Here is a 27,341-nt window from a genome sequence, read left to right as displayed (position 1 = left end):
GAGCAAAGGCAGGTAAATGGTGGATCAGGAAATGAATGGCTTTCCTCCTAGTCCTAATGTTCCTGTTCGGTCACTGTTAAGCTTAGCAGCTATAATCCCATGACAGAGAGGAAAAACTGAAAGTGAAGGCAGTAACAAGTTATACATTCAGTGAATGATCTCTTTGAGTGTTATGCAGGTCTGGGATTTAAAGCTGTGGTTACACACTACACCCACAGTGTTGGTGTGAAGTGATGTCGGAGTAGACACTCAAAGTCAACAGGATATTGAACTACTTAGCAAAACCAGGTCAATACAGCTCAGAGGAAACTGTGATCAAATGGTACAGTTCTCTGGTCAGACCACATTTTATGTACTCCGTCCATTTCTGGTCATTGAGACACGAGAGATTCACAGTGCAGGGAGGAGCCTTGATTTCCTGCCATCGGTTCCCTCTCCCTTGGTTTCCCCACCCTCAGTTTCCCCTTCCCCTGCTCACAGGAAGACTCTTGGTGCCTGGAACTCCTCACACACCAGATGCTGGTGTGAGACCAGGAGCAAAAACCCTCAATTCCAGCGGACATAGCAAATTCCCCTCCAAGCCACACACCATCCTGACTTGGAACTATATCGCCGTTCCTTCACTGTCACTGGGTCAAAATCCTGGAACGCCCAGGGTGTGTCCACCACAAGGACTGCAGCAGTTCAAGAAGGCAGCTCACCACCACCTTCTCAAGGGAAATTAGGGATGGGCAATAAATACTGGCCTGGCCAGTGATGCCCACATTCCATGAAACAAATAAAAAGTTAGGGTAAATGCAATAACATTTGCAGATGTCATGTGATCAAATCTCCAAGAATACTTCCCACCAAAGTTGTTAACATTAACGGGCCAAGCAAGTTCCTCAGTTGTATCAAAAAGCATTTTTCAAGAAGATGGCTCACCAAAACCTTCTCAATGTAACTAGGGTTGGGTAATAAATACTGGACTTGTTAGTGATGCCCACACCCTGAGAGTGGATATTAAATTGGAGTTGATATCATCGGGAAACTGAAGAGTTTTTCAGATAATGAATGCAACAGTCAAGGTTGGTCTGGGGAAACTGGAGTGAAAGGGTCAAAGACCAGAGAGCAGAGGTTAAATTTCAGCACCTTAGGGATAAGTAGAGCAGTCAAGCAGAAACATTTTATACCCAGGGTGGTAGACCTGTGGTGTAAGCTATAGTTTAATAGGCTGATCGGGCACTTAGGAATAGGGTGAGAAGGTGGGACTTGAGACATATCAGGGCAAGAGAAGCTTGCTTGGACTAAATTCTTCCAGTTATTTAGCAGCACTCACCTGCCGAACAGCCCCCACCATTTCAGCTCGACCAGACAGTCTGATAGCTAAGCGCTGCAGCACGGCAATAGTCTCTAGGAGCCTCTGCTGGGCGTCTCGATGGTCAGAGTGCACCCAGAGTGAAGTTGAGGACTGCAAGACAGATGGAATTCAAGTAAAAGGAAAGCAGGCAAAAACTTGCAGATCTACTGCACCAGTCACCATTTCAGGACGTTCCAAAGTGCTTCACAGCCAATGAAGCATTTCTGAAATGTAGTCACTGTTGTAATATAGGAAATGTGGCAGCCAATTTGTGCACAGCAAGATCCCAAAAAACAGCAATATGATCAATGATAACCTGTTTTTTAGTGATGCTGTTTGCAGGATAAATATTGGCCAGGACATTGGGGACAACTCCCCTCCTCTTCTTTGAAACAGTGGCCACGGGATGTTTATGCCCTTCTGAGAGGGCAGATGTTTCATGTCACATCTGAAGTCGGGAGCAGAAGTTATCTCCAATAGTTTGTACACTTTTCCCAACACCCTCAACATCAAGGTTCCTCTCCTTCAGGCATGGAAATCATGTGTCAAATTTTGCCCGCTTACACTCCTGTCAGGTGCCTTGAGATGTTTTGCAATGTTAAAAGCGCTATGGAAATGCAGCTTTGTTATATGTCACTCGGAAAGTATTTGTTAAATCAATCTAACAAGAGTGTACATTGTCCCCCACTAATGATGGTTCCCACTCGTTGCTGGAACTATAATCCACTGACCAGTCGAGTCCTGGGCTAACATTTATCACTCCAACACCTAAAACAAGATGATCTGGTGATTGATCTCATTGCTGTTTGTGGGATCTTGCTGTGCTCAAATTGGCTGCTGCAATCCCACATTTCAAGTGATTACATTTCAAAAATATACTTTATTGGCTGTGCAGGGTCCCTCCAGTTCTGTCCTCTTGTGCATCCCTCCACCATTGGCTGCTGTGCCTCAGCCCTCGCTAAACCTCTCCATCTCGCTACCTCTCTCTTCTCCTTTAACACGCTTCTTAAAACCTATCTCTTTGCCCAAGCTTTTAGTTAGCTGTCCAAATTCTTTCTTAGGTGACCTAATGGCAAATTTCATGGTCCTGTGAAGCATCTTGGGACGTTTTAGGTTAAAGGCACTATATAAATGCAATTTGTTTAATAGCCTCCAGCTCCCCTTGTCCAGACACCCACACACTGCAGGACCATTGGGGAGCATACAGATCTTGCTGGTTGAATTGTATCCTAAGTGAGACTCTGGTACAAAGCATGATGGGGTTATTTGAACCTCACATGTCCAGGGTGGGGTTGATGGGGGAAATGGGATGGGAGTTAAGGCCTATCTTCCTATGTTAAAGCTCCGCTGAGGTCAATGGGGTGTAAATGGAGTGTGGTGTGAAATGGGCATTTAAACCCAACAAGTTTCCTTCCCGCTGGCTGTGTTAGGTTATAATGTACCCATTGTGTGCGGGAGGATCAATCTCAGTGGGTTCATGGGCAGTGAGCATAAATGGGTTCATGGGCAGTGAGCCTCAATGGGTTCATGGGCAATGAGCCTCAAAGGGTTCATGGGCAGTGAGCCTCAATGGGTTCATGGGCAGTGAGCATCAATGGGTTCATGGACAGTGAGCATCAATGGGTTCATGGGCAGTGAGCATCAATGGGTTCATGGGCAGTGAGCATCAATGGGTTCATGGGCAGTGAGCATCAATGGGTTCATGGGCAGCGAGCCTCAATGGGTTCATGGACAGCGAGCCTCAATGGGTTCATGGGCAGTGAGCATCAATGGGTTCATGGGCAGTGAGCCTCAATGGGTTCATGGGCAGTGAGCATCAATGGGTTCATGGGCAGTGAGCATCAATGGGTTCATGGACAGTGAGCCTCAAAGGGTTCATGGGCAGTGAGCATCAAAGGGTTCATGGGCAGTGAGCCTCAATGGGTTCATGGGCAGTGAGCATCAATGGGTTCATGGACAGTGAGCCTCAAAGGGTTCATGGGCAGTGAGCATCAATGGGTTCATGGGCAGAGCATCAATGGGTTCATGGGCAGTGAGCATCAAAGGGTTCATGGGCAGTGAGCATCAATGGGTTCATGGGCAGAGCATCAATGGGTTCATGGGCAGTGAGCATCAAAGGGTTCATGGGCAGTGAGCCTCAATGGGTTCATGGGCAGTGAGCATCAAAGGGTTCATGGACAGCGAGCCTCAAAGGGTTCATGGGCAGTGAGCCTCAATGGGTTCATGGACAGTGAGCCTCAAAGGGTGGATGGGCAGTGAGCATCAGTGGGTTCATGGGCAGTGAGCATCAATGAGTTCATGGGCAGTGAGCATCAATGGGTTCATGGACAGTGAGCATCAGTGGGTTCATGGACAGTGAGCATCAATGGGTTCATGGGCAGTGAGCATCAATGGGTTCATGGGCAGTGAGCATCAATGGGTTCATGGGCAGTGAGCATCAATAGGTTCATGGGCAGTGAGCCTCAATGGGTTCATGGACAGTGAGCCTCAAAGGGTTCATGGGCAGTGAGCATCAATGGGTTCATGGGCAGAGCATCAATGGGTTCATGGGCAGTGAGCATCAATGGGTTCATGGGCAGTGAGCATCAATGGGTTCATGGACAGTGAGCATCAATGGGTTCATGGGCAGTGAGCATCAATGGGTTCATGGGCAGTGAGCATCAATGGGTTCATGGGCAGAGCATCAATGGGTTCATGGGCAGTGAGCATCAAAGGGTTCATGGGCAGTGAGCCTCAATGGGTTCATGGGCAGTGAGCCTCAAAGGGTTCATGGGCAGTGAGCCTCAATGGGTTCATGGACAGTGAGCCTCAAAGGGTTCATGGGCAATGAGCCTCAAAGGGTAGATGGGCAGTGAGCATCAGTGGGTTCATGGGCAGTGAGCATCAATGGGTTCATGGGCAGTGAGCATCAATGGGTTCATGGACAGTGAGCATCAATGGGTTCATGGGCAGTGAGCATCAATGGGTTCATGGACAGTGAGCATCGGTGGGTTCATGGACAGTGAGCGTCAATGGGTTCATGGGCAGTGAGCATCAATGGGTTCATGGACAGTGAGCATCAGTGGGTTCATGGACAGTGAGCATCAGTGGGTTCATGGACAGTGAGCATCAATGGGTTCATGGGCAGTGAGCCTCAAAGGGTTCATGGGCAGTGAGCCTCAATGGGTTCATGGACAGTGAGCCTCAAAGGGTTCATGGGCAATGAGCCTCAAAGGGTAGATGGACAGTGAGCATCAGTGGGTTCATGGGCAGTGAGCATCAATGGGTTCATGGACAGTGAGCATCAGTGGGTTCATGGACAGTGAGCATCAATGGGTTCATGGACAGTGAGCATCAATGGGTTCATGGGCAGTGAGCATCAATGGGTTCATGGACAGTGAGCATCAGTGGGTTCATGGACAGTGAGCATCAATGGGTTCATGGGCAGTGAGCATCAATGGGTTCATGGACAGTGAGCCTCAAAGGGTTCATGGGCAATGAGCCTCAAAGGGTAGATGGGCAGTGAGCATCAGTGGGTTCATGGGCAGTGAGCATCAATGGGTTCATGGGCAGTGAGCATCAATGGGTTCATGGACAGTGAGCATCAGTGGGTTCATGGACAGTGAGCATCAATGGGTTCATGGACAGTGAGCGTCAATGGGTTCATGGGCAGTGAGCATCAATGGGTTCATGGACAGTGAGCATCAGTGGGTTCATGGACAGTGAGCATCAGTGGGTTCATGGACAGTGAGCATCAATGGGTTCATGGGCAGTGAGCCTCAAAGGGTTCATGGGCAGTGAGCCTCAATGGGTTCATGGACAGTGAGCCTCAAAGGGTTCATGGGCAATGAGCCTCAAAGGGTAGATGGACAGTGAGCATCAGTGGGTTCATGGGCAGTGAGCATCAATGGGTTCATGGACAGTGAGCATCAGTGGGTTCATGGACAGTGAGCATCAATGGGTTCATGGACAGTGAGCATCAATGGGTTCATGGGCAGTGAGCATCAATGGGTTCATGGACAGTGAGCATCAATGGGTTCATGGACAGTGAGCATCAGTGGGTTCATGGACAGTGAGCATCAATGGGTTCATGGACAGTGAGCATCAATGGGTTCATGGGCAGTGAGCATCAATGGGTTCATGGACAGTGAGCATCAATGGGTTCATGGACAGTGAGCATCAATGGGTTCATGGGCAGTGAGCATCAGTGGGTTTATGGACAGTGAGCATCAATGGGTTCATGGACAGTGAGCATCAATGGGTTCATGGGCAGTGAGCATCAATGGGTTCATGGACAGTGAGCATCAGTGGGTTCATGGACAGTGAGCATCAGTGGGTTCATGGACAGTGAGCATCAATGGGTTCATGGACAGTGAGCATCAGTGGGTTCATGGGCAGTGAGCATCAATGGGTTCATGGGCAGTGAGCATCAATGGGTTCATGGGCAGTGAGCATCAGTGGGTTCATGGGCAGTGAGCATCAATGGGTTCATGGGCAGTGAGCATCAATGGGTTCATGGACAGTGAGCATCAATGGGTTCATGGGCAGTGAGCATCAGTGGGTTCATGGACAGTGAGCATCAGTGGGTTCATGGACAGTGAGCATCAGTGGGTTCATGGACAGTGAGCATCAGTGGGTTCATGGACAGTGAGCATCAGTGGGTTCATGGGCAGTGAGCATCAGTGGGTTCATGGACAGTGAGCATCAGTGGGTTCATGGACAGTGAGCATCAGTGGGTTCATGGACAGTGAGCATCAATGGGTTCATGGACAGTGAGCCTCAAAGGGTTCATGGACAGTGAGCATCAATGGGTTCATGGACAGTGAGCATCAGTGGGTTCATGGACAGTGAGCATCAGTGGGTTCATGGACAGTGAGCATCAGTGGGTTCATGGACAGTGAGCATCAGTGGGTTCATGGACAGTGAGCATCAATGGGTTCATGGACAGTGAGCCTCAAAGGGTTCATGGACAGTGAGCATCAATGGGTTCATGGACAGTGAGCATCAGTGGGTTCATGGACAGTGAGCATCAATGGGTTCATGGACAGTGAGCATCAATGGGTTCATGGACAGTGAGCCTCAAAGGGTTCATGGACAGTGAGCATCAATGGGTTCATGGACAGTGAGCATCAGTGGGTTCATGGGCAGTGAGCATCAATGGGTTCATGGACAGTGAGCCTCAAAGGGTTCATGGACAGTGAGCATCAATGGGTTCATGGACAGTGAGCATCAGTGGGTTCATGGACAGTGAGCATCAATGGGTTCATGGACAGTGAGCCTCAAAGGGTTCATGGACAGTGAGCATCAATGGGTTCATGGACAGTGAGCATCAGTGGGTTCATGGACAGTGAGCATCAGTGGGTTCATGGACAGTGAGCCTCAAAGGGTTCATGGACAGTGAGCATCAATGGGTTCATGGGCAGTGAGCATCAATGGGTTCATGGGCAGTGAGCATCAATGGGTTCATGGACAGTGAGCATCAGTGGGTTCATGGACAGTGAGCATCAGTGGGTTCATGGACAGTGAGCATCAATGGGTTCATGGACAGTGAGCATCAATGGGTTCATGGACAGTGAGCATCAGTGGGTTCATGGACAGTGAGCATCAATGGGTTCATGGACAGTGAGCATCAGTGGGTTCATGGGCAGTGAGCATCAATGGGTTCATGGGCAGTGAGCATCAGTGGGTTCATGGACAGTGAGCATCAGTGGGTTCATGGGCAGTGAGCATCAGTGGGTTCATGGGCAGTGAGCATCAGTGGGTTCATGGACAGTGAGCATCAATGGGTTCATGGACAGTGAGCATCAGTGGGTTCATGGACAGTGAGCATCAATGGGTTCATGGACAGTGAGCATCAGTGGGTTCATGGGCAGTGAGCATCAGTGGGTTTATGGACAGTGAGCATCAGTGGGTTCATGGACAGTGAGCATCAATGGGTTCATGGGCAGTGAGCATCAGTGGGTTCATGGACAGTGAGCATCAATGGGTTCATGGACAGTGAGCATCAGTGGGTTCATGGACAGTGAGCATCAATGGGTTCATGGACAGTGAGCATCAGTGGGTTCATGGGCAGTGAGCATCAGTGGGTTTATGGACAGTGAGCATCAGTGGGTTCATGGACAGTGAGCATCAATGGGTTCATGGGCAGAGCATCAGTGGGTTCATGGACAGTGAGCATCAGTGGGTTCATGGGCAGTGAGCATCAGTGGGTTCATGGACAGTGAGCATCAGTGGGTTCATGGACAGTGAGCATCAATGGGTTCATGGGCAGAGCATCAGTGGGTTCATGGACAGTGAGCATCAATGGGTTCATGGGCAGTGAGCATCAGTGGGTTCATGGACAGTGAGCATCAGTGGGTTCATGGGCAGTGAGCATCAGTGGGTTCATGGGCAGTGAGCATCAGTGGGTTCATGGGCAGTGAGCATCAAAGGGTTCATGGACAGTGAGCATCAGTGGGTTCATGGGCAGTGAGCATCAGTGGGTTCATGGGCAGTGAGCATCAAAGGGTTCATGGACAGTGAGCATCAATGGGTTGATGGGCAGTGAGCCTCAATGGGTTCATGGACAGTGAGCATCAATGGGTTCATGGACAGTGAGCATCAATGGGTTCATGGGCAGTGAGCCTCACCTTCATCTCTGCTTTGAAGTTTTCGAGTTCCTTTTCTGTGTTCTCCTCAGCCAGGTTTCTCTCCCTCTCTGCCAGACCCAGCCTAGCTTCCAGTGTGTAGCTGTCATTTTTAAATGCTAGGGAAAGCTGTATAAACGTATTCTGCAGGGAAGAAATAAGACTGGAGATTTAAACATCCTACAGACAGACACAGACACAGACACAAACAAACACACACACACACACACACACACACAGGCGAGGGATGAGCAGGAGTGATGTAGTACAGAGACTGTGCTCCTCGCGTTAAAAACCCGCTGTAACCATAGAATCTTACAGCACAGAAGGAGGCCATTTGGTCCATTTTGCTTGTGCTAGCTCTTTGAAAGGGATATCCAATTAGTCTCACTGCCCTGTTCTTTTTCAATAGCCCTGCAAATATCTCCTTTTCAAGTGGCGCAGTGGTTAGCACTGCAGCCTCACAGCTCCAGCGACCCGGTTTCAATTCTGGGTACTGCCTGTGTGGAGTTTGCAAGTTCTCCCTGTGTCTGCGTGGGTTTCCTCCGGTTGCTCCGGTTTCCTCCCACAAGCCAAAAGACTTGCAGGTTGGTAGGTAAATTGGCCATTATAAATTGCCCCTAGTATAGGTAGGTGGTAGGGCAATATAGAGACAGGTGGGGATGTGGTAGGAATATGGGATTAGTGTAGGATTAGTATATATGGGTGGTTGATGGTCGGCACAGACCCGGTGGGCCAAAGGGCCTGTTTCAGTGCTGTATCTAAACTAAACTAAACTAAACTATTTATTCAATTCCCTTTGAAAGTTACTATTGAATCTACTTCCACCGCCCTTTCAGGCAGCGCATTCCAGATCACAACAACTCGCTGTGTAAAATGTCTCCTCTTCTATCCTCTGGTTCTTTTGCCAATCACCTTAAATCTGTGTCCCTCTGGTTACCAATCCTCCTGCCACCGGAAACAGTTTCTCCTTATTTACTCTAGTGGTGGACAATTAAACAACGAACTGGAGGAGGTGGCTCCACAAATATCCCCATCCTCAATGATGGGGGAGCCCAGCACATCAGTGTGAAAGATAAGGCTGAAGCATTTGCAACAATCTTCAGCCAGAAGTGCCGGCTTGATGATTGGCCTCCTCTTGAAGTCCCCAGCATCACAGATGCCAGTCTTCAGCCAATTCGATTCACTCCGCGTGATATCAAGAAATGACTGAAGGCACTGGATACTGCAAAGGCTATGGGTCCTGAAAATATTCCGGCAATAGTACTGAAGACCTGTGGTCGAGAACTTGCCACACCCCTAGCCAAGCTGTTCCAGTACAGCTACAACACTGGCATCTACCCTGCAATGTGGAAAATTGCCCAGGTATGTCCTGTACACAAAAAGCAGGACAAATCCAACCCGGCCAATTACTGCCCTATCAGTTTACTCCTGATCATCGGTAAAGTGATGGAAGGTGTCGTCGACAGTGCCATCAAGTGACACTTGCTTAGCAATAACCTGCTTAGTGGCGTAGTTTGGGTTCCGACAGGGCCACTCAGCTCCTGACCTCATTGGTTCAGCCTTGGTTCAAACATGGACAAAAGAGCTGAACGCAAGAGGTGAGGTGAGAGTGACTGCCTTTAACATCAAGGCAGCATTTAACCGAGTATGGCATCAAGGAGCCCTAGCAAAACTGGAGTCAGTGGGAATCAGGGGGAAAACACTCTGCTGGTTGGAGTCATACCTAGCACAAAGAAAGATGGTTGTGGTTGTTAGAGGTCAATCATTTCAACTCCAGAACATCACTGCAGGAGTTCCTCAGAGTAGTGTCCTGGGCCCAACCATCTTCAGCTGCTTCATCAATGACCTTCCTTCAATCATAAGGTCAGAAGTGGGGATGTTCACTGATGATTGCACAATGTTCAGCACCATTCATGACTCCTCAGATACTGAAGAAGTCGGTGTAGAAATGCAGCAAGACCTGGACAATATCCAGGCATGGACTGATAACTGGCAAGTAACATTCGCGCCATTCAAGTGCCAGGGAATGACCATCTCCAACGAGAGAGAATCTAACCATCTCCCTTTGACATTCAATGGCATTATGATCGCCGAATCCCTCATTATCAACATCCTGGGGGTAACCATTGACCAGAAACTGAACTGGAGTAGCCATATAAATACCGTGGCTACAAGAGCAGGTCAGAGGCTAGGAATCCTGCGGCGAGTAACTCACCTCCTGACTCCCCAAAGCCTGTCCACCATCTACAAGGCACAAGTCAGGAGTGTGATGGAATAATCTCCACTTGCCTGGATGGGTGCAGCTCCAACAACACTCAAGAAGCTCGACACCATCCAGGACAAAACAGCCTGCTTGATTGGCACCCCATCCACAAACATTCACTCCCTCCACCGATGCACAGTGGCAGAAGTGTGTACCATCTACAAGATGCACTGCAGCAACTCACCAAGGCTCCTTCAACAGCACCTTCCAAACCCACGACCTCTACCACCTAGAAGGACAAGGGCAGCAGATGCATGGGAACACCACCATCTGCAAGTCCCCCTCCAAGTCACACACTATCCTGACTTGGAACTATATCACCATTCCTTCACTGTTGCTGGGTCAAAATCCTGGAACTCCCTTCCTAACAGCACTGTGGGTGTACCTACCCCACATGGACTGCATCGGTTCAAGAAGGCAGCTCACCACCACCTTCTCAAGGGTAATTAGGGATGGGCAATAAATGCTGGCATAGCCAATGACACCCACATCCCATGAATGAATAAAAAAACTCTACAAGTGCTCATAATTTTGAAATCCTCTATTAAATCTCCTCTAAACCTTCTCTGCTCTAGATTAGATTAGAGATACAGCACTGAAACAGGCCCTTCGGCCCACCAAGTCTGTGCCGAACATCAACCACCCATTTATACTAATCCTACACTAATCCCATATTCCTATCAAACATCCCCACCTGTCCCTATATTCCCCTACCACCTACCTATACTAGTGACAATTTATAATGGCCAATTTACCTATCAACCTGCAAGTCTTTTGGCTTGTGGGAGGAAACCGGAGCACCCGGAGAAAACCCACGCAGACACAGGGAGAACTTGCAAACTCCACACAGGCAGTATCCGGAATCGAACCCGGGTCACTGGAGCTGTGAGGCTGCGGTGCTAACCACTGCGCCACTGTGCCGCCTCTAAGGAGAACAATTTCCACATCTCCAGTCTCTTCACATAACTGAAGTCCCTCATCCCTGGTACCATTCTAGTCAATGTCCTCTGCACCCTCTCTAAGGCCTTGACATCCTCCCTGTAATGTGTTGCCCAGAATTGAACACAATACTCCAGTTGAGGCCGAATCTGTGTTTTATAAAGATTTAGTATAACCTCCTTGCTTTTGTACTCTATTCCTCTATTAATAGAGCCAAGAAACCCCATATGTATTTTCAACAGCTTTCTCAACTTGTCCTGTAACCTTCAAAGATTTGTGTACATACATCCCCAGGTCTCTCTATTCTTACACCCCCTTTAAAATTGGACCATTTAGTTTATATTGTCTCCCCTGCTAAGGCTTTCCTTAAAACCCACTTCTTTGACTGAGTTAACAGAAAATGCTGGAATTACTCAGCAGGTCTGGCAGCGACTGTAGAGAGGGAAATAGAGTTAATGGGCAGGATTTTCCCTGTGCGCTTCTGAACTCCGCTGTCAGACTCAAATGGGGGTCAGAAGGCCGCACTGTGTGGGGAACAGTGACTCAATGTGGTTTTCCCTGCAGTTGCCAATTAATGGCCAGAGGGCAGGCTCTCGAAGCTGGAGGGTCAATCAGAAGCCTTTCAGCTTGAAAGCAGCAGCATGGCAGGTAAGTAAGGGAGAGGACGGATGGTGGCACCCTGTCTTTAACATTTTAAAAGTTTAAATTAAAAAAGGCATTTTCAGCCAGGCCACACTGTTAGTGGGGGGTTGGCGGGGGGGGGGGGGGGGGTGCGGGTGGTGGGTGGGTTGCAGGTGGTGGGGAACCCCTCTACAGGGTGGCCTGCAGCTGCTGCAGCACCCAAACAGGTAGTGAGGGCTTCCAGGCAGCTAAACTGACCCCTGCCTCATCCGGAACCTGGAGGCTGACTGGAAAATCACTCCTTTAATTGGCCTTAAATAGGACTTTAATGAGCCGGATCAGCTACTGGCCATATGCAGGCAGGTACCCCTGCTGTCGCACCCCCCACCCTACAATTCCACCTCCGCAAAAATGGCCAGGGCCAGAGCTGGGGAACTGGCACACAGGCTCGTGTCCGATTCCGGCCCCGGCAGGGGCTCAAAATCCAGCTAACCCTTTCCGGCGTGTGATCTTTGGTCTGAACTGGCAAAAGTGACAAATATGACAGGTTTCTTCCTATCTCAACTCTATTCTTTTCTCCCCTTGTCCAGTCTCTTCCAAGCTACATTCATAACTCTTCTGATGCCTTCCATCACTTCAAGAGTTTCCAGTTTCCTGGCCCTCACTGTCTTCCCTTCACCATGGATGTCCAATCCCTCTACACCTTCACCAGGACGGTTTGAGGGCTCTCTGCAATACTTTTATGAACATTTATTTAAATATTCAAATTACGTTTCTGTTGCCGAGCGGCGGGGGAGCCACCATGAGGCCTCGCTGCCGCTGGTAAAATGGGGCGGGCCCTTCAAGACATCGAGGCCCGTGATGGGCCTCTCCCAGAGGTATTTTCCGGGCCCCCTGTCACAACCCCCGCGTCAGGAGGCTGGTAAAATTCAGCCCCAGCATCAGACGATATTCTATTCATAAGAGAAAACATCCACCATACTTAAGTGACTATGTTACGAAATGAACTATTTATGTTTAAGTTTATCATTTACATTTTTAGAAACAAACCATTGAAACATGTTCATTTACTAAGGGGAGGGATATGTAGTGTTCCTGTCTTTTGAAATTGCAATTGCATTGTACATTGTGTACTCTAGAGGCTGCTGTAGAACACACATGTTAGCAAAGAGAAAGTGAAACTAAGAGAGAATAAATGAAGAAGCCTTTATGTTCAGCTGCTGCAGTCTTTGTCTCTCTGTCATTGTTTCACATTCTATCCTAAACTCGGCTAAATCTTACTCAAGTCCCAAGGACGTCACAGGTATCCGCATGGGTCCCAGTTATGCCTGTCTTTTTGTGGGATATATGGAACATTCCTTGTTCCAGTCCGACTGAGGCCCCCTCCCCCACCTCTTCTTCTGGTGCATTGATGACTGTATCGGTGCCGCTTCCTTCTCTCACCCTGAACTGGAAAACTGCAACAACTTTGCTTCCAATTTCCACCCTTCTCTCACTTTCACATGGTCCATCTCCAACTCTTCCCTTCCCTTCCTCGACTTCTCAGTCTCCATCTCTGGGGATAGGTTGTCCACTAGTATTCACTATAAGCCCACCGACTCTCACAGCTACCTGAACAACACTTCCTCACATTCCACTTCCTGTAAGGACTCCATTCCATTCTCCCAGTTTCTCTGCCTCCATTACATCTATGTAGACAGTGCAACCTTCCACACTGGTGCTTCTGATATGTCTTCCTGTTTCTTCAACCAAGGATTACCCCCACTGTGGTCAGCAGGGCCCTTGACCGTGTCCGACCCATTTCCCGCACCTCTACGCTCACCCCTTCCTCTCCCTCCCAGAACCACGAATGGGTTTCCCTTGTCCTCACCTACCCCCTCATCAGCCTCCGTATTCAATGGATCATCCTCCACCATTTCCACTACCTCCAGCATGATGCCACCTCTCTTCTCACCATCCAAAGCTCCAAACAGTCCTTCCAGGTGAAGCAGCGATTTACTTGCATTTCTCTCAATTTAGTATACTGTATTTGCTGTTCACAATGCGGTCACCTCCCATTTGGGGAGACCAAAAGCAAACTGGGTGACTGCTTTGCGGAACAGCTCCACTCAATCGCAGGCGTGACCCCAAGCTTCTGGTCAGCTGTCATGTTCATTCTCCTCCTTGCTCTCACTCTCACCTCTCTGTCCTCGACCTACCACAGGGTAACAAAGAAGCTCAACGCAGGTTTGTGGAACAGCATCTTATCTTTTGAATGGGCATTTTACAGGGTTCTGGACTCAACGTTGTGTTCAACAATTTCAGACCACAATCTCTGCCCCCGTTTTGTTCCCCTTTTCTTTGCTGGTTTGTTTTTTTCCCCCCTTGTTTTTCTCTCTCATTTCCTTTTCTCCACATTCAGATGGCAACTATTCATGATCCTGCCATTCACACCTCCACTAGTTTCTTTACTTTTCCCATTACCACTCCCTTTGGACTGGCACCAGGAAACCTTTGGTCATTTAATCTTTCCTGCCCTCCACCCTATCTATCACAGACCTTCCCTTTTGTTCTTCTTCCCACCCTCCCCAATTTCACCTGTTTGAAATCTATTACATTTCTAACTTAACCCAGTTCTGATGAATGGTCACAGACCTGAAACGTTAACTTTTTCCATCTCCACAGATATCTGTCAGACCTGCCGAGTATTTCCACCATTTTCTGCTTTTAATTCAGATTTCCAGCATCTGCAATATTTTGCTTTTGTCTCTGATTAATTCCACCCCCCACCCCCTCATAATCTCTCCCTCTTCATCTCAGCGTCTAATATGCCTTTGTGGAGGGCCTTTGGGATGTTTTTGAGGTTAAAGGTTCTATATGAATGCAAGCTGTCCTTAAAGTCGTTACCCTGGAGAATCCCCTTAATGTAAGGATCGGATTTAAATCCCACACTTTAGAGGTGGCGGGAATGATATAAAGAATGTGTTTAAATACACCGTTCAGCTTAGGACTGGATTTCTTCGACTGTTGGTTCAAGTTCTGGGATTTTCAGTCTCATTCAGCATTTAGAAGCCAGCCAGTTATCGCTGACTCGATGCCAGGACTCTCTGATGTTGAGAATCTGCTCCTTTGACCTTTATGCAAACAGACACGTCATAAATACCCACAGGAGACTCTGAGAGGGCCTTTGATGGAAGACTTGTTACATTTATGCTCATGTTGGTTTACATTTTCAATGAGAAGAGGATGTTTCAATGAGGTTATACTCCAGCACAGTATAAACCGCTGTTGGCATGGAAACAAAAGACACCCACCTCAATTTCCTTCTCTGTCAGAGGAGGCAGACTGCAAGAAAAATGAGAAATTGTAAGTTACATAGAAGTTACAACACAGATACAGGTCATTCGGACCAACTAGGGTTCCTAACCCTCCCAAATGACCAGTAGTTTCCCAGAATTGGGGATTCCTTTCCCGGGCACTGCCTCCATTAGCCTGGGAGATCAGATTTACATTTCCTGTCCCAGCGTGTGACTCCCCGTATCCGCCCACCTCCAGCCCAGGTCAGTCCCTGCTCTGTGACACCACTGGCTGCTGTTAGACAAGCTATGGGCCTGGGGAAGTCACCCCCAGGGAGTAGGGAGCATGCAGAACGCAGATGGGAATCAAGGAGCTGCAGCAATCAAGGGGAAGGCTGTGAAATGGGAGGGGGGGGGGGCTCTCTGAAATTGGGGGAGGTGTGTCTCTGCAATGAGCGGGAGACACAGGGAAATAGGACAGATTCCTCAGCATCCCTCCCTCACCAACTCTGATTTCCCCTCCCCTACTCATGGGAGGCCTACCTCCTGCACAACAGCTGCTGGCATGAAACCAGAAGCGAAATGCCCAACTACAGGGGAAACAACCTTTAGAACATACAAACATACGAATTAGGAGCAGAAGTAGGCCATTTGGCCCCTCGATCCTGCTCTGCCATTCAATAAGGTCATGGCTGATCTGTTGTGTTTCGAATTCCATGCTCCCATCTACCCCCGATAACTCTTGATTCCCTTGCCTATAGAAGGTAAATGAAATAACATGTTCAGAGGTCATGTGATTTGGCATCGCATGGTCATGTGTCAGGTGGTCAAACTGTCACATGATCAAACCTGCAAGAATGCCTCCAACCCTAGGACCATCTGCTCCTCTTCATCTCAACCTGGAACTCCCTTCCTAACAGCACTGTGGGTGTACCTACCTCACACAGATTGCTGAGATTTAAGAAGGCAGCTCACCACCACTTTCTCAAGGTGTTTTATGGCGGAAACCAAAATGATGATGATTAGCTTTCCGCTAACTTCCTGTCCACTGTCTATTCTTGAGACAGCATCGTTGTACAATGCAACCTGAGGAACCTAAGACATTTTTCAGACCTCGTGCTATTTTGGTGCAGCACATTTCAGGGCCTGCTGAGTATCAGAGACACACCGAGTCATGTCAGAAAGCAGTGGTCTGATGCTGTGAGCAAAAAGAGTTCAGAGTGAACCCCGTCTGTGGTATTTGCTCCCCCCGATCACTTGCACAATTATCAACTCAATATTCAAAGACCAGAGAGCTTCCCACCGAGGCATTTTCACATTAATCGGTTTTATTACATAGAATCACCAAGAATTTACAGGCCATTCGGCCCATCTGCTCTGTGCTGGTGTTTATGCGCCACACGAGCCTCGTCCCACTCCTCTTCATCTCACCCTATCAGCATATCCTTCTATTCCTTTCTCCCTCATGTGTTTATCCAACTTCCCCTTAAATGTATCGATACTATTCACTCTCCCTGTGTTAACGAGTTCCACATTCTCACCATTCTCTGGGTAAAGAAGATTTGCCTAAATTCCCTGTTGGATTTATTAGCGACTATTTTATATCAATGGCCCCTAATCTGAGCTCTCTCACAATTGGAAACATCTCAAACCCTTTCATAATTTTAAGATCGCTATCAGATCATGCCTCAGCCTTTTTTCTAGAGAAAGGTGTCCCTGTCTGTTCAACCATTCCTGATAGCGATAACCTCTCAGTTCTGGTATTAGAATTAGAATTAGAACATTACAGCGCAGTACAGGCCCTTCGGCCCTCGATGTTGCACCGACCTGTGAAACCATCTGACCTACACTATTCCATTTTCATCCATATGTCTATCCAATGACCACTTAAATGCCCTTAAAGTTGGCGAGTCTTAGTTGCATTAGTTCTTTGTAGACCATTAGCTTCCTTTCTTCCTCTGTAACATTGTTTAACTCTGCACCTGCCTCAGCTCATCTCCTGCTAAAACCCTTATCCTTGCCTCTGTATCCCAGCTCGCACTATGTCCTGTTCACCCATCACTCTTGTGCTCACTGATCTACATTGGCTCCCAGTCCAGCAACCCCTCGATATTAAAATTCCCATGCTTCCCTCCTTTGTCTCGCCCCTCCCTAACTCTGTAATCTCCTCCAGCCCCACAACCCTCCGAGATCTCTGTGCTCCTCTAATTCTGGCCTCTTCAGCATCCCCGATTTTAACAACTCCACTATTGGCGGCCGTGTCTTTAGCTGCCTGGGCCCCAAGCTCTGGAATTCTCTCCCTAAACCTCTCTGGTTCTTTCTCTTCTCCTTTAAGGTGCTCCTTAAGGTGCTTTGACAAAGCTTTTGGTCACCTACCCCAAAATCTCCAGTGTCAATTTTTGTTTGCTAACGCTCCTGTGAACTGCATTAGGATATTTTACTACTGTTACGACCAGGTGAGAAAGGGGTCTAGGGTTCCCTCTCAGCCTTCACCTGATCTTACCGTAACAGGGTTCAATTTTAAATACACTGTTTTTAGTTCCCCCTTGGTGAATCCTTGTTCACCGCTTTCCATTATAAGGCAAAGATATCAGCACAAACAGGTTTTCTTAGGTTTAAAGAAGAAAGGTTGAAATTTATTAAACTTAAACCTAAACTCAAATACGGATACACGACGTGCCCACGCTAGCATACATATGTGATACATACATGCAAATAGGGACAGAAAAGAGCAGAAGAAAAGTAAAGTGGAAAAGTTTGAGGCAATATCTGAAGAGTTTTTGTTAGGGTTCTTTGAGCTCACTGGAGAGTCCTTGATTGTAGGTAGATCTTGCTTTTCGTTGCGGCCCAGTATTCTTCTTAAACCTTGTTCGCTGTAGGAGACTTTTCTCTCTTGGGGTTCATGTGTCTTCAGTGGATTCCGAGGCTTCTGAGAAAGAGATGGGAGCAGACAGGAGAGATCTTCTCAGTCCAGAAGAAAACAGTCTTTCTGCTCAAACTCTCTGTGGCTAGTTCAAAAAAACCCTGGAACAGCCTGTTAGTCATCTGACCAGCTGGTCCAACATGTCCTGGCCTCTGTGGATTGCATCACCCCAGCAGGCTTCCCCATCTCTTCACTGTCCGGTGATCAACATCCATTGTGGGTTGAATGTGTCAGGGAATGGTCCTTTGTTTACACAAGCACTGTCTGTTAGTATGCAAAAATGCTTTTTCCAGCCACGGTTGATCTGTTCAACAAGTAATTTCCGTGCTCCAGCAACAGTTCAAAATCAATGGTCATTTGACAAAACCAATGTGCCTCATTCCTGGCAGGTGGGGGCCTGCATGACACTACTTTAAAGGTGCTATATAAATGCAAGGTGCTGTTGCTATGAATGAAGATCATGTTTTAAATGGTTAATTGGCTCTGCCATCAAATTGTGCAGTTGTCTTATCAGAATGGAATCATTGCTGTAGGCCTTGCCAAACCCACTGAAATCAGTCGTCCTGCCTGTTCACTAGTAGGTCATGAATTTCATCGGTAACAGGCCTAGGACAGTGACCTCTTCCACTCAACATTCCTCAAACACAAGGGTTATTGGAAGCATGTGTGTGTCTATGTGTGAGAGAGAAATATAGAGAGACAGAAAGAAAAAAGGGAGAGAGAGAGATAACTGGAGGGAGAGAAAGACAGAAAGAAGGAGGGAAAGAAACATAAAAAGAAACAGGCAAGTAGGGCAGAGAGAGGCAGAAAGAGAGAAAACAAGGCAAACGGACAGAGAGAGACAGAAGGAGGGAAAGACAAGTGGGGGGGGGACAAAGAGGACAACAGGGAAAGAGAGAGAGATGCAGAGAGGGACAGGATAGAGAGATGGAGAGAGGGATAGAAGAAAGGAAATGAGTGAGGTACAGAAAGAGATATGAGAAATAAAAGGTGCAAGAGAAAGAGTTGGGAAATAGAGAAAACAGAGATAGATAGAGAAGGAGATAAAGACACAGAGAGAGATGGAGAGACAAAGAGAGATAGAGAGAAACAGAGACAGAGAAATAGAAACAAAGAGAGAATTGTCGAGATTTGAGAGCAGAGCCTGTCTCTGAGAGGCTGTAACTTCTTACCCTCCAGGCAGTGACCTGTGAACCTTCAACTTCCGCAGCAGTGAGTCTGGAATACTTGGTGTGATGTCGGAACTCCCATCAGCTGCTGGGCAAGGGGTAGGAGACGGACCTTAAAAACATTGTGGTAACAAGTTTCCATAAAATGTTAGACTTTTCTAAATGGCAAAAGCAAAAGGTTCTGAGTTTACCCGGTGTGATTGCAGCATAGGAACACTTTGTGACCCTGAAATTGTGGAGGTGTTAAACCATTTACAATGAAAGGGACTAGCACTCTGTTAAAACCACGCAGCTGTTCATCCTCTGGTACCCCACAGGTTAAACTGAGGGCCACTGAGCCCAGTGACATCAATAAAATTAATTAGATTTTCAATGGGCAAAGAAATTAAAAATATTTAATTTCATGCAGCTCACGTTTTTTATATAACCAGTGATTCCATTCCCACAGAGCAATCAATGTTTTCCATTAGTGTGGGAGCTTACTGACTCAATTCAAACTCACATCTGCTACCCACCAATACACAGCTCGCATTGTAACACACATCACAAACACCCCAAACCGTGCCCCACACACATGCACACACACAACCCACCACCACACACACCTTGACAAACACGCCAAACCACCCTTCCGACACATACACCTTGACACACACACGCAAAACCCCAACACATGCATCCATACACATATAAACACCTCCAACCACTTCCAAACCTGAAGCCCCCAACCACACAAACACACAAACCCCGACACACACGCAGAAACTCGGACACACACACAAAAAACCTCAACATACATACAGAAATCCCCTCAACACACACACAAATCCCGAACACACACACACACACACACATCCATACACATACAAATACCCCCAACCACAAAACTCTGACACACATACAAATGCCAACCCCTCCCCCACCCCCACCCCCACCCCCCACACACCACTGACACACACACCACTGATACACACACCACTGACACACACCCTCAACCCCACACAGACACAGAAATCTGTGCCTGGTTCAGCCACTGTCTCTTACCTCTGTCCTGCTCGATTGTTTCACTGAGATCTGGTAATCTCAATGCTGACAGGTTTTGATTCCTCATCAGTTTATTCTCCTGGTTAAATAAAAAGAAATCTTTTACCTGTTTTGCACTGGAGATTGGTTTACTCCCGGAATTATTCAACATACAGAAAGAGATTCCCAGACAAGCAAAATGGCTATTGTGGACTGCACTAAAATGCTGGATCTTTTGATTAAAAAAAATCCTACAGATACTGTAAAGCACCTTACAATTACCATAAAGATCAGTGTATAAATCACACCAATGTATAAGTTGCCTCTGTGAGTTTAATGCCTTAGCCACAAGGCATCACCGGTAGCGATTCACTGTCCTAGGTTCACAGGTTATAAGCTGCACAGGAAGCTGTGATGTGCAGCAGGCATGATGTCAGATTACATTTCTACCTTAGCTTTTAAAGTCTGTCAGTTTGTCACAAATTGTTCCTTGCTGTGTATTAGATCTGCAAAGAGATGTGGCATATTTACCAAAGATAATTTACTAATTAATGCCACTGATGCTGCAAATATTGTCAGTAAAGGCAAAATCATTTGCAGAAGAACCTGCCAATAGCAGAGTGAGAAAGGCCTATCAAGTTCAGCCCATCCAGTATAACCTCACATGCTGCTGACCAACCTTCCAGTAACAGTCCCTTGGAACAGCCAAATACCTCTGGGTAATTGCACTCCTACTCCCTCAGACTCCAGTGGAGCAAATGTTGTCCCCAAGATAACACAATCTAAACTAACCACAATAACAACTTGCATTTATACAGCGCCTTTAATGCAGTAAAATGTCCCAAGATGCTTGGCGGGAGTGATTATCATATAGGACAAAGAGATGTGGGACTGAGACCGAGACCAGACAGTAAGACAGGAAAAGGCGAGCGGGAGATCAAAGGGAAAATGGGAGAGGAAAGAGAGAGAGAGCACAAAGAGGGGGAAAGCAAGGGTAGACCGGAGGAGAGAGAGAAGTGACAGTAGTGCTGGTAGAGGCATAAAGAAAGGGGAAAAAGATGGTGAGAGACTATGTAAAAGAGCAGAGAGGATGATAATTCACGCACACACAAAGAGGAATATTTTCACACACACACATGCAACAAAAACAGATAAAGGAGCACAGGCACATGCAAGAGAGAGAGAGAGAAACAGAAACCAACACTGAAATTATAGAGAATGGGAGAATGAGAAAACAGAGAGGGTAATAGAGAGACATAAAACACAACAATACCCAAGGGCCAAAACACAAACCCTGTGCCTGGGAGTTAAGTAAATTCTTGTTGAGCACAGTACACTGGGAGCCTGCTGATGTCATGGTGCCGATAGGATTTCTAGGACCAGTAGCTAGAAAAGGGCTGCAGCTGCTTCTAAGGGGGCATTCCACTCAGAGGTGGTCAATGGAAGACAGTGTCAGCAACATGCCAGCCTTTTGAGGTCAATATCTGATGAACCAGGGTGATCATGTTACATGGTCAGGACCACCCGATAATAACCGGTCACAGAACAGCACTGACTTTCCTGCAGTGCCCAGTTGCAATGGGCACCGCGAGTCACGTGGCCTTGCCATGACACTAGAAAGGGAGCAATGGAAGGGCTGCTAAGCAGCACCTAGCATCTCTGTATTTACCCGTGGTCTTTGTGTGAGGCAGAGTCATTGACACAGGGACCGGGCGGTTGCTGAGGCAGTGAGTGTTGTTCCCTATATTGGGAGTTACTGTATTCCGAGCTGAGCAGAGGTTAGGGCAAAATGGGCAGCTGGTACGCCCATGGGGAAGAAGCTTATTGACAGATGTGGGGATCTATGCCTGAATCCTTAAAGGAGTAGGTGAGCTTCTTTTTCCAGTTCGTTCTCGAGGTACAGGCATTGCTGGGAAGGCTGACATTTACTACACATCCCTAATTGCCCCTTGCCAGAATGCTGCTGGGACCTCTTCCTGAACTGCTGCAGCCTGTGTGCTGTAGGTGCTCCCACAGTGCAGCTAGGGAGGGAGTTCCAGGATTTTGACCCAGTCACAATAAAGGAAGGGCAATATAGTTCCGAGTCAGGATGGTGTGTGACTTGGAGGCAGACTTGGAGGTGGTGGTGGACCTATTATTTAAATATAGCCCTGCACCTCTAACAATTGGGGGCCAATGGGAGCACTTTAATTCTTTTTCAGTGGAGAGACCAGATGGATCCCAGAGCGACAGCAAGTGGACGATTTAACAGCCTCTGGAGCACGGTGAGTGCGTGAGGATTTTCCTCAGTACCGTGGGAACCTTCCAGTGCATTTAAATTAAGTGACCTCCCTCTGGCCCCACACTGCCCAGAAGGTTCAGTGCTGGAGATTCTGAGGGCCAGGGCTGCCTCGATCGTTCAGCCACTGGATTTCAGGCCCATCAGCCACAATATATGGGGTCTTAATGAGCCTTGGGTACATAATTGGCAAAGGAGTGCAATGGGCATCGCACAGGGAGCTGGTGGGGGAAGGAGGGGGTGGTTTGGGGAGGGTGGGAGGGTTAGGGGTAGGTAGGGAGGGATGATGAGAGGGTGGGGATGGAGGATGGGAGGGTGAAGTGTTGGGAGGGAGGGTACAATCACAGTCACAACATCACATTCTACTGGCTATTGGTGACAGAGTGATGTATAGCATCAATGCATGGTCTGTGAAGTGCCAAGCTCTTCCTCGCCCCAGCAACTCTGTCTCTGATCCAAACTGCTTCTGCTGTTCAGAGGGATGAAAAATGGACAAGGGGGATATAGGGTCAGGCAGTTCTTCACAGGAGGAATGATCGACACTTGCTCATCTCCCAGGAAGAGGCGAAAATTCTGCAACCCATTGAGAAACAATCAAATACTATAAAAGGAGAAAGGAGGACACATCTGGAGGGAGGAGATCAGATGGGAAGGTGGTTCCACTTGTTGGGGAGACCAGAACTTGGGGCCATAAATATAAGATAGTCACCAATAAATCCAATAGGGAATTCGGGAGAAATCTCTTTCCCCAGAGAGTGGTGAGAATGTAGAACTCACTACCACAGGGAGTGGTTGAGGTGAATAGTATCAATACATTTAAGGGGAAGCTGGATAAACACATGAGGGAGAAAGGAATAGAAGGATATGGTGGTCGAGTGAGATGAAGAGGCTTCTGCTGAGAGTAAGCACTGGCATAGACTGCTTAGACCGAATGGCCTGTTTGCTTGCTGTAACTACCATGTAAATAATTGTAATAGAGGGTCGTGTGACATGTGATTTGTACACAATGACCCAGTTACCTACAATATATCAAAACAATTAACACTCATATAAAATGTACAGCCTGTGCTGGAAATCTGAAATAAAAACAGAAAATGCCTGAAATACTCAGCAGGTTAGACAGCATCTGTAGGGACAGAAACAGAGTTAATGGGCTGAATTTTCCCAGGCCCATGGATGAGGGTTGGGTTGGCTCCCCGACGTGTTCCCGCCTTTATGTGCTTCTCCTGGAGCTGGACTAGTGGGTTGGAAGGCAACCAGCCCGGCAGCAGTTAGAGGCCAATTAAGGCTAGTAACGAGCCACTTATCTGCTATTTTCCAGGCCACAAGAGGTTTTCCGCAGGGCGTACAGGCCCCCTGCTGTGTTAGAAATCTGAAAATGGATGAGAAGTGGTTTCGCAAGAGTCCAAGCTGCAAATCAGTTCATGGTTTATAATTTATGTGTTGGCAGTAATTTACAAAGGAGGTCTATCCCAAGGCAGCAGGAACACTTCGCAACCACTTCATGGGGACTGAAGTCTCCACTAATGCTATTGCTGCTGCAATGGCAGCTGCTTCCGTTCTATTGAAGATGCCTCTGTTGTGCCACTTCGCTCCACTTCGCTCCGCTCCTGCTGGCGTTCAGGCATCGCCCATGTTGCAAGGGTGGCCAGCAGCCCTCCCCACAGGCTGGGCTGATTGGACCTCCTGACGTTGTAACCTGGTCACCATTCCTAATTGGATGGGGCTCCTGGATTGTCCACCTCCGGGAAGACTGCGAGTGATATTTCACCACATCCACTTCTGGGTTCCCAACACAGAACTCATCCTGATGCCAGGATTGGCACGCTATCAACATCCTAGGGGTTACTATTGACCAGAAACTGAACTGGACCAGCCACATAAATACCGTGGCTACAAGAGCAGGTCAGAGACTAGGAATCCTGAGGCGAGTACCTCACCTCCTGACTCCCCAAATCCTGTCCACCATCTACAAGGCACAAGTCAGGAGTGTGATGGAATACTCTCCACTTGCCTGAATGATACGGCTCCAACACTCAAGAAGCTTCACACCATCCAGAACAAAGTAGCCCACTTGATTGGAACCCCATCCACCATTTTCAACATTCACTCCCCTCACCACTGATGCACAGTGGCAGCAGTGTGTACCATCTACAAGATGCACTGCAGCAACTCATCAAAGCTCCTTAGACAGCACCTTCGAAACCCACGACCTCTACCAACTAGAAGGACAAGGGCAGCAGATGCATGGAAACATCACCACCTGCAAGTTCCTCTCCAAGTCACACACCATCCTGACTTGGAACTATATCGCCGTTCCTTCACTGTCACTGGGTCAAAATCCTGGAACTCCCTTCCTAACAGCACTGTGGGTGTACCTACCCCACATGGACTGCAGCAGTTCAAGAAGGCAGCTCACCACCACCTTCTCAAGGGCAATTAGGGATGGGCAATAAATGCTGGCCTGGCCAGCGACATCCCCATCCCACGACCGAATAATGAAAAAAAATTCAGCCCAAAGTTTCAGGTCGATGACCTTTCATCAAAATTGCTAGGATGAAACGTTAACTCTGTTTCTCTCTCCTCAGATGCCGGATTTCCAGTATTTTCTGGTTTATAGTAAAACATTTAACACCTTCACTACTTTGACATTGTTCACAAAACGAGGCAACAATTGCTTTGTTTTCTGTGCACAGAGACCCTGTAAATGTGTTCTGAAGGAATGGGCTCATGATCTGAATATACACTGAATCAGATCCTGTGAGGGAGTGCAGCACTGTCAGAGGGTCAGTACTGAGGGAGTGCTGCACTGTCAGAAGGTCAGTACTGAGGGAGAGCTGCACTGTCAGAGGGTCAGTACTGAGGGAGTGCTGCACTGTCAGAAGGTCAGTACTGAGGGAGTGCTGCACTGTCAGAGGGTCAGTGCTGAGGGAGAGCTGCACTGTCAGAGGGTCAGTACTGAGGGAGTGCTGCACTGTCAGAGGGTCAGTGCTGAGGGAGAGCTGCACTGTCAGAGGGTCAGTACTGAGGGAGTGCTGCACTGTCAGAGGGTCAGTACTGAGGGAGGGCTGCACTGTCAGAGGGTCAGTACTGAGGGAGTGCTGCACTGTCAGAGGGTCAGTGCTGAGGGAGAGCTGCACTATCAGAGGGTCAGTACTGAGGGAGTGCTGCACTGTCGGAGGGTCAGTACTGAGGGAGTGCTGCACTGTCAGAGGGTCAGTACTGAGGGAGTGCTGCACTGTCAGAGGGTCAGTGCTGAGGGAGTGCTGCACTGTCAGAGGGTCAGTACTGAGGGAGTGCTGCACTGTCAGAGGGTCAGTACTGAGGGAGAGCTGCACTGTCAGAGGGTCAGTGCTGAGGGAGTGCTGCACTGTCAGAGGGTCAGTACTGAGGGAGTGCTGCACTGTCAGAGGGTCAGTGCTGAGGGAGTGCTGCACTGTCAGAGGGTCAGTACTGAGGGAGTGCTGCACTGTCAGAGGGTCAGTACTGAGGGAGAGCTGCACTGTCAGAGGGTCAGTGCTGAGGGAGTGCTGCACTGTCAGAGGGTCAGTACTGAGGGAGTGCTGCACTGTCAGAGGGTCAGTGCTGAGGGAGAGCAGCACTGTCAGAGGGTCAGTACTGAGGGAGAGCTGCACTGTCAGAGGGTCAGTACTGAGGGAGTGCTGCACCATCAGAGGGTCAGTACTGAGGGAGTGCTGCACTGTCGGAGGGGCAGTACTGAGGGAGTGCTGCACTGTCAGAGGGTCAGTACTGAGGGAGGGGTGCAGCATCTGAGTGTCACTACTGAGGGAGCGCTTCACTGTCAGAGGGGCAGTACTGAGGGAGTGCTGCACTGTCAGAGGGGCCATGTTTTAGAAGGTACATTAATGAGAGGCCTCATTGGTTTGCTTATAGTGAAGTTAAACATTCCACGGCACTACCTGAAGAACAAAGAATTCTTCCGGTGTCTGGGCCAATATTCCTTCCTGATGCAACACCACCAAAAAGAGACCAACTAGTCCATTCCCTCAATAGTACCATCAGCCTCAAGAAAACCAACATCATGGGACAGGACGTCAGAAATGCTCCATCCATCAATATCGGCGACCACACTCTGGAAGTGGTTCAAGAGTTCACCTACCTAGGCTCAACTATCACCAGTAACCTGTCTCTCGATGCAGAAATCAACAAGCGCATGGGAAAGGCTTCCACTGCTATGTCCAGACTGGCCAAGAGAGTGTGGGAAAATGGCGCACTGACACAGAACACAAAAGTCCGAGTGTATCAAGCCTGTGTCCTCAGTACCTTGCTCTACGGCAGCGAGGCCTGGACAACGTATGTCAGCCAAGAGTGACGTCTCAATTCATTCCATCTTCGTTGCCTCCGGCGAATCCTTGGCATCAGGTGGCAGGACCATATCTCCAACGCAGAAGTCCTCGAGGCGGCCAACATCCCCAGCTTATACACACTACTGAGTCAGCGGCGCTTGAGATGGCTTGGCCATGTGAGCCGCATGGAAGATGGCAGGATCCCCAAGGACACATTGTACAGCGAACTCGCCACTGGTATCAGACCCACCGGCCGTCCATGTCTCCACTTTAAAGACGTCTGCAAACGCGACATGAAGTCCTGTAACATTGATCACAAGTCGTGGGAGTCAGTTGCCAGTGATCGCCAGAGCTGGCAGGCAGCCATAAAGGCGGGGCTAAAGTGTGGCGAGTCGAAGAAACTTAGCAGTTAGCAGGAAAGAAGACAGAAGCGCAAGGGGAGAGCCAACTGTGTAACAGCCCCGACAAACAAATTTCTCTGCAGCACCTGTGGAAGAGTCTGTCACTCTAGAATTGGCCTTTATAGCCACTTCAGGTGCTGCCCCACAAACCACTGACCACCTCCAGGCGCTTACCCATTGTCTCTCGAGACAATG

At 48.3% G+C, this 27,341-nt stretch overlaps 1 protein-coding gene across 2 annotated transcripts in view; it reads right to left on the bottom strand.

Annotated features, from left to right (window-relative positions):
• Positions 1-27,341, bottom strand: part of mrvi1 (murine retrovirus integration site 1 homolog) — a 123,178-nt gene that overhangs the window by 24,586 nt on the left and 71,251 nt on the right. For both annotated transcript variants that reach the window (XM_068046706.1, XM_068046707.1), the window contains exons 9-13: positions 20,182-20,260; positions 19,141-19,249; positions 15,064-15,094; positions 7,948-8,088; positions 1,319-1,450 (exon numbers count right to left, since the gene is read on the bottom strand). In XM_068046706.1, the coding sequence (XP_067902807.1) occupies positions 1,319-1,450; positions 7,948-8,088; positions 15,064-15,094; positions 19,141-19,249; positions 20,182-20,260 (492 nt within the window). The remainder of the gene's footprint in view (positions 1-1,318; positions 1,451-7,947; positions 8,089-15,063; positions 15,095-19,140; positions 19,250-20,181; positions 20,261-27,341) is intronic.

Source organism: Heterodontus francisci, chromosome 14 (assembly GCF_036365525.1).
Source record: "Heterodontus francisci isolate sHetFra1 chromosome 14, sHetFra1.hap1, whole genome shotgun sequence".
In the NCBI taxonomy this organism is placed as follows: Eukaryota; Metazoa; Chordata; class Chondrichthyes; order Heterodontiformes; family Heterodontidae; genus Heterodontus; species Heterodontus francisci.
The sequence above is the reverse complement of the archived record's forward strand: the minus strand, read 5'-3'. Positions and strand labels throughout refer to the sequence as shown.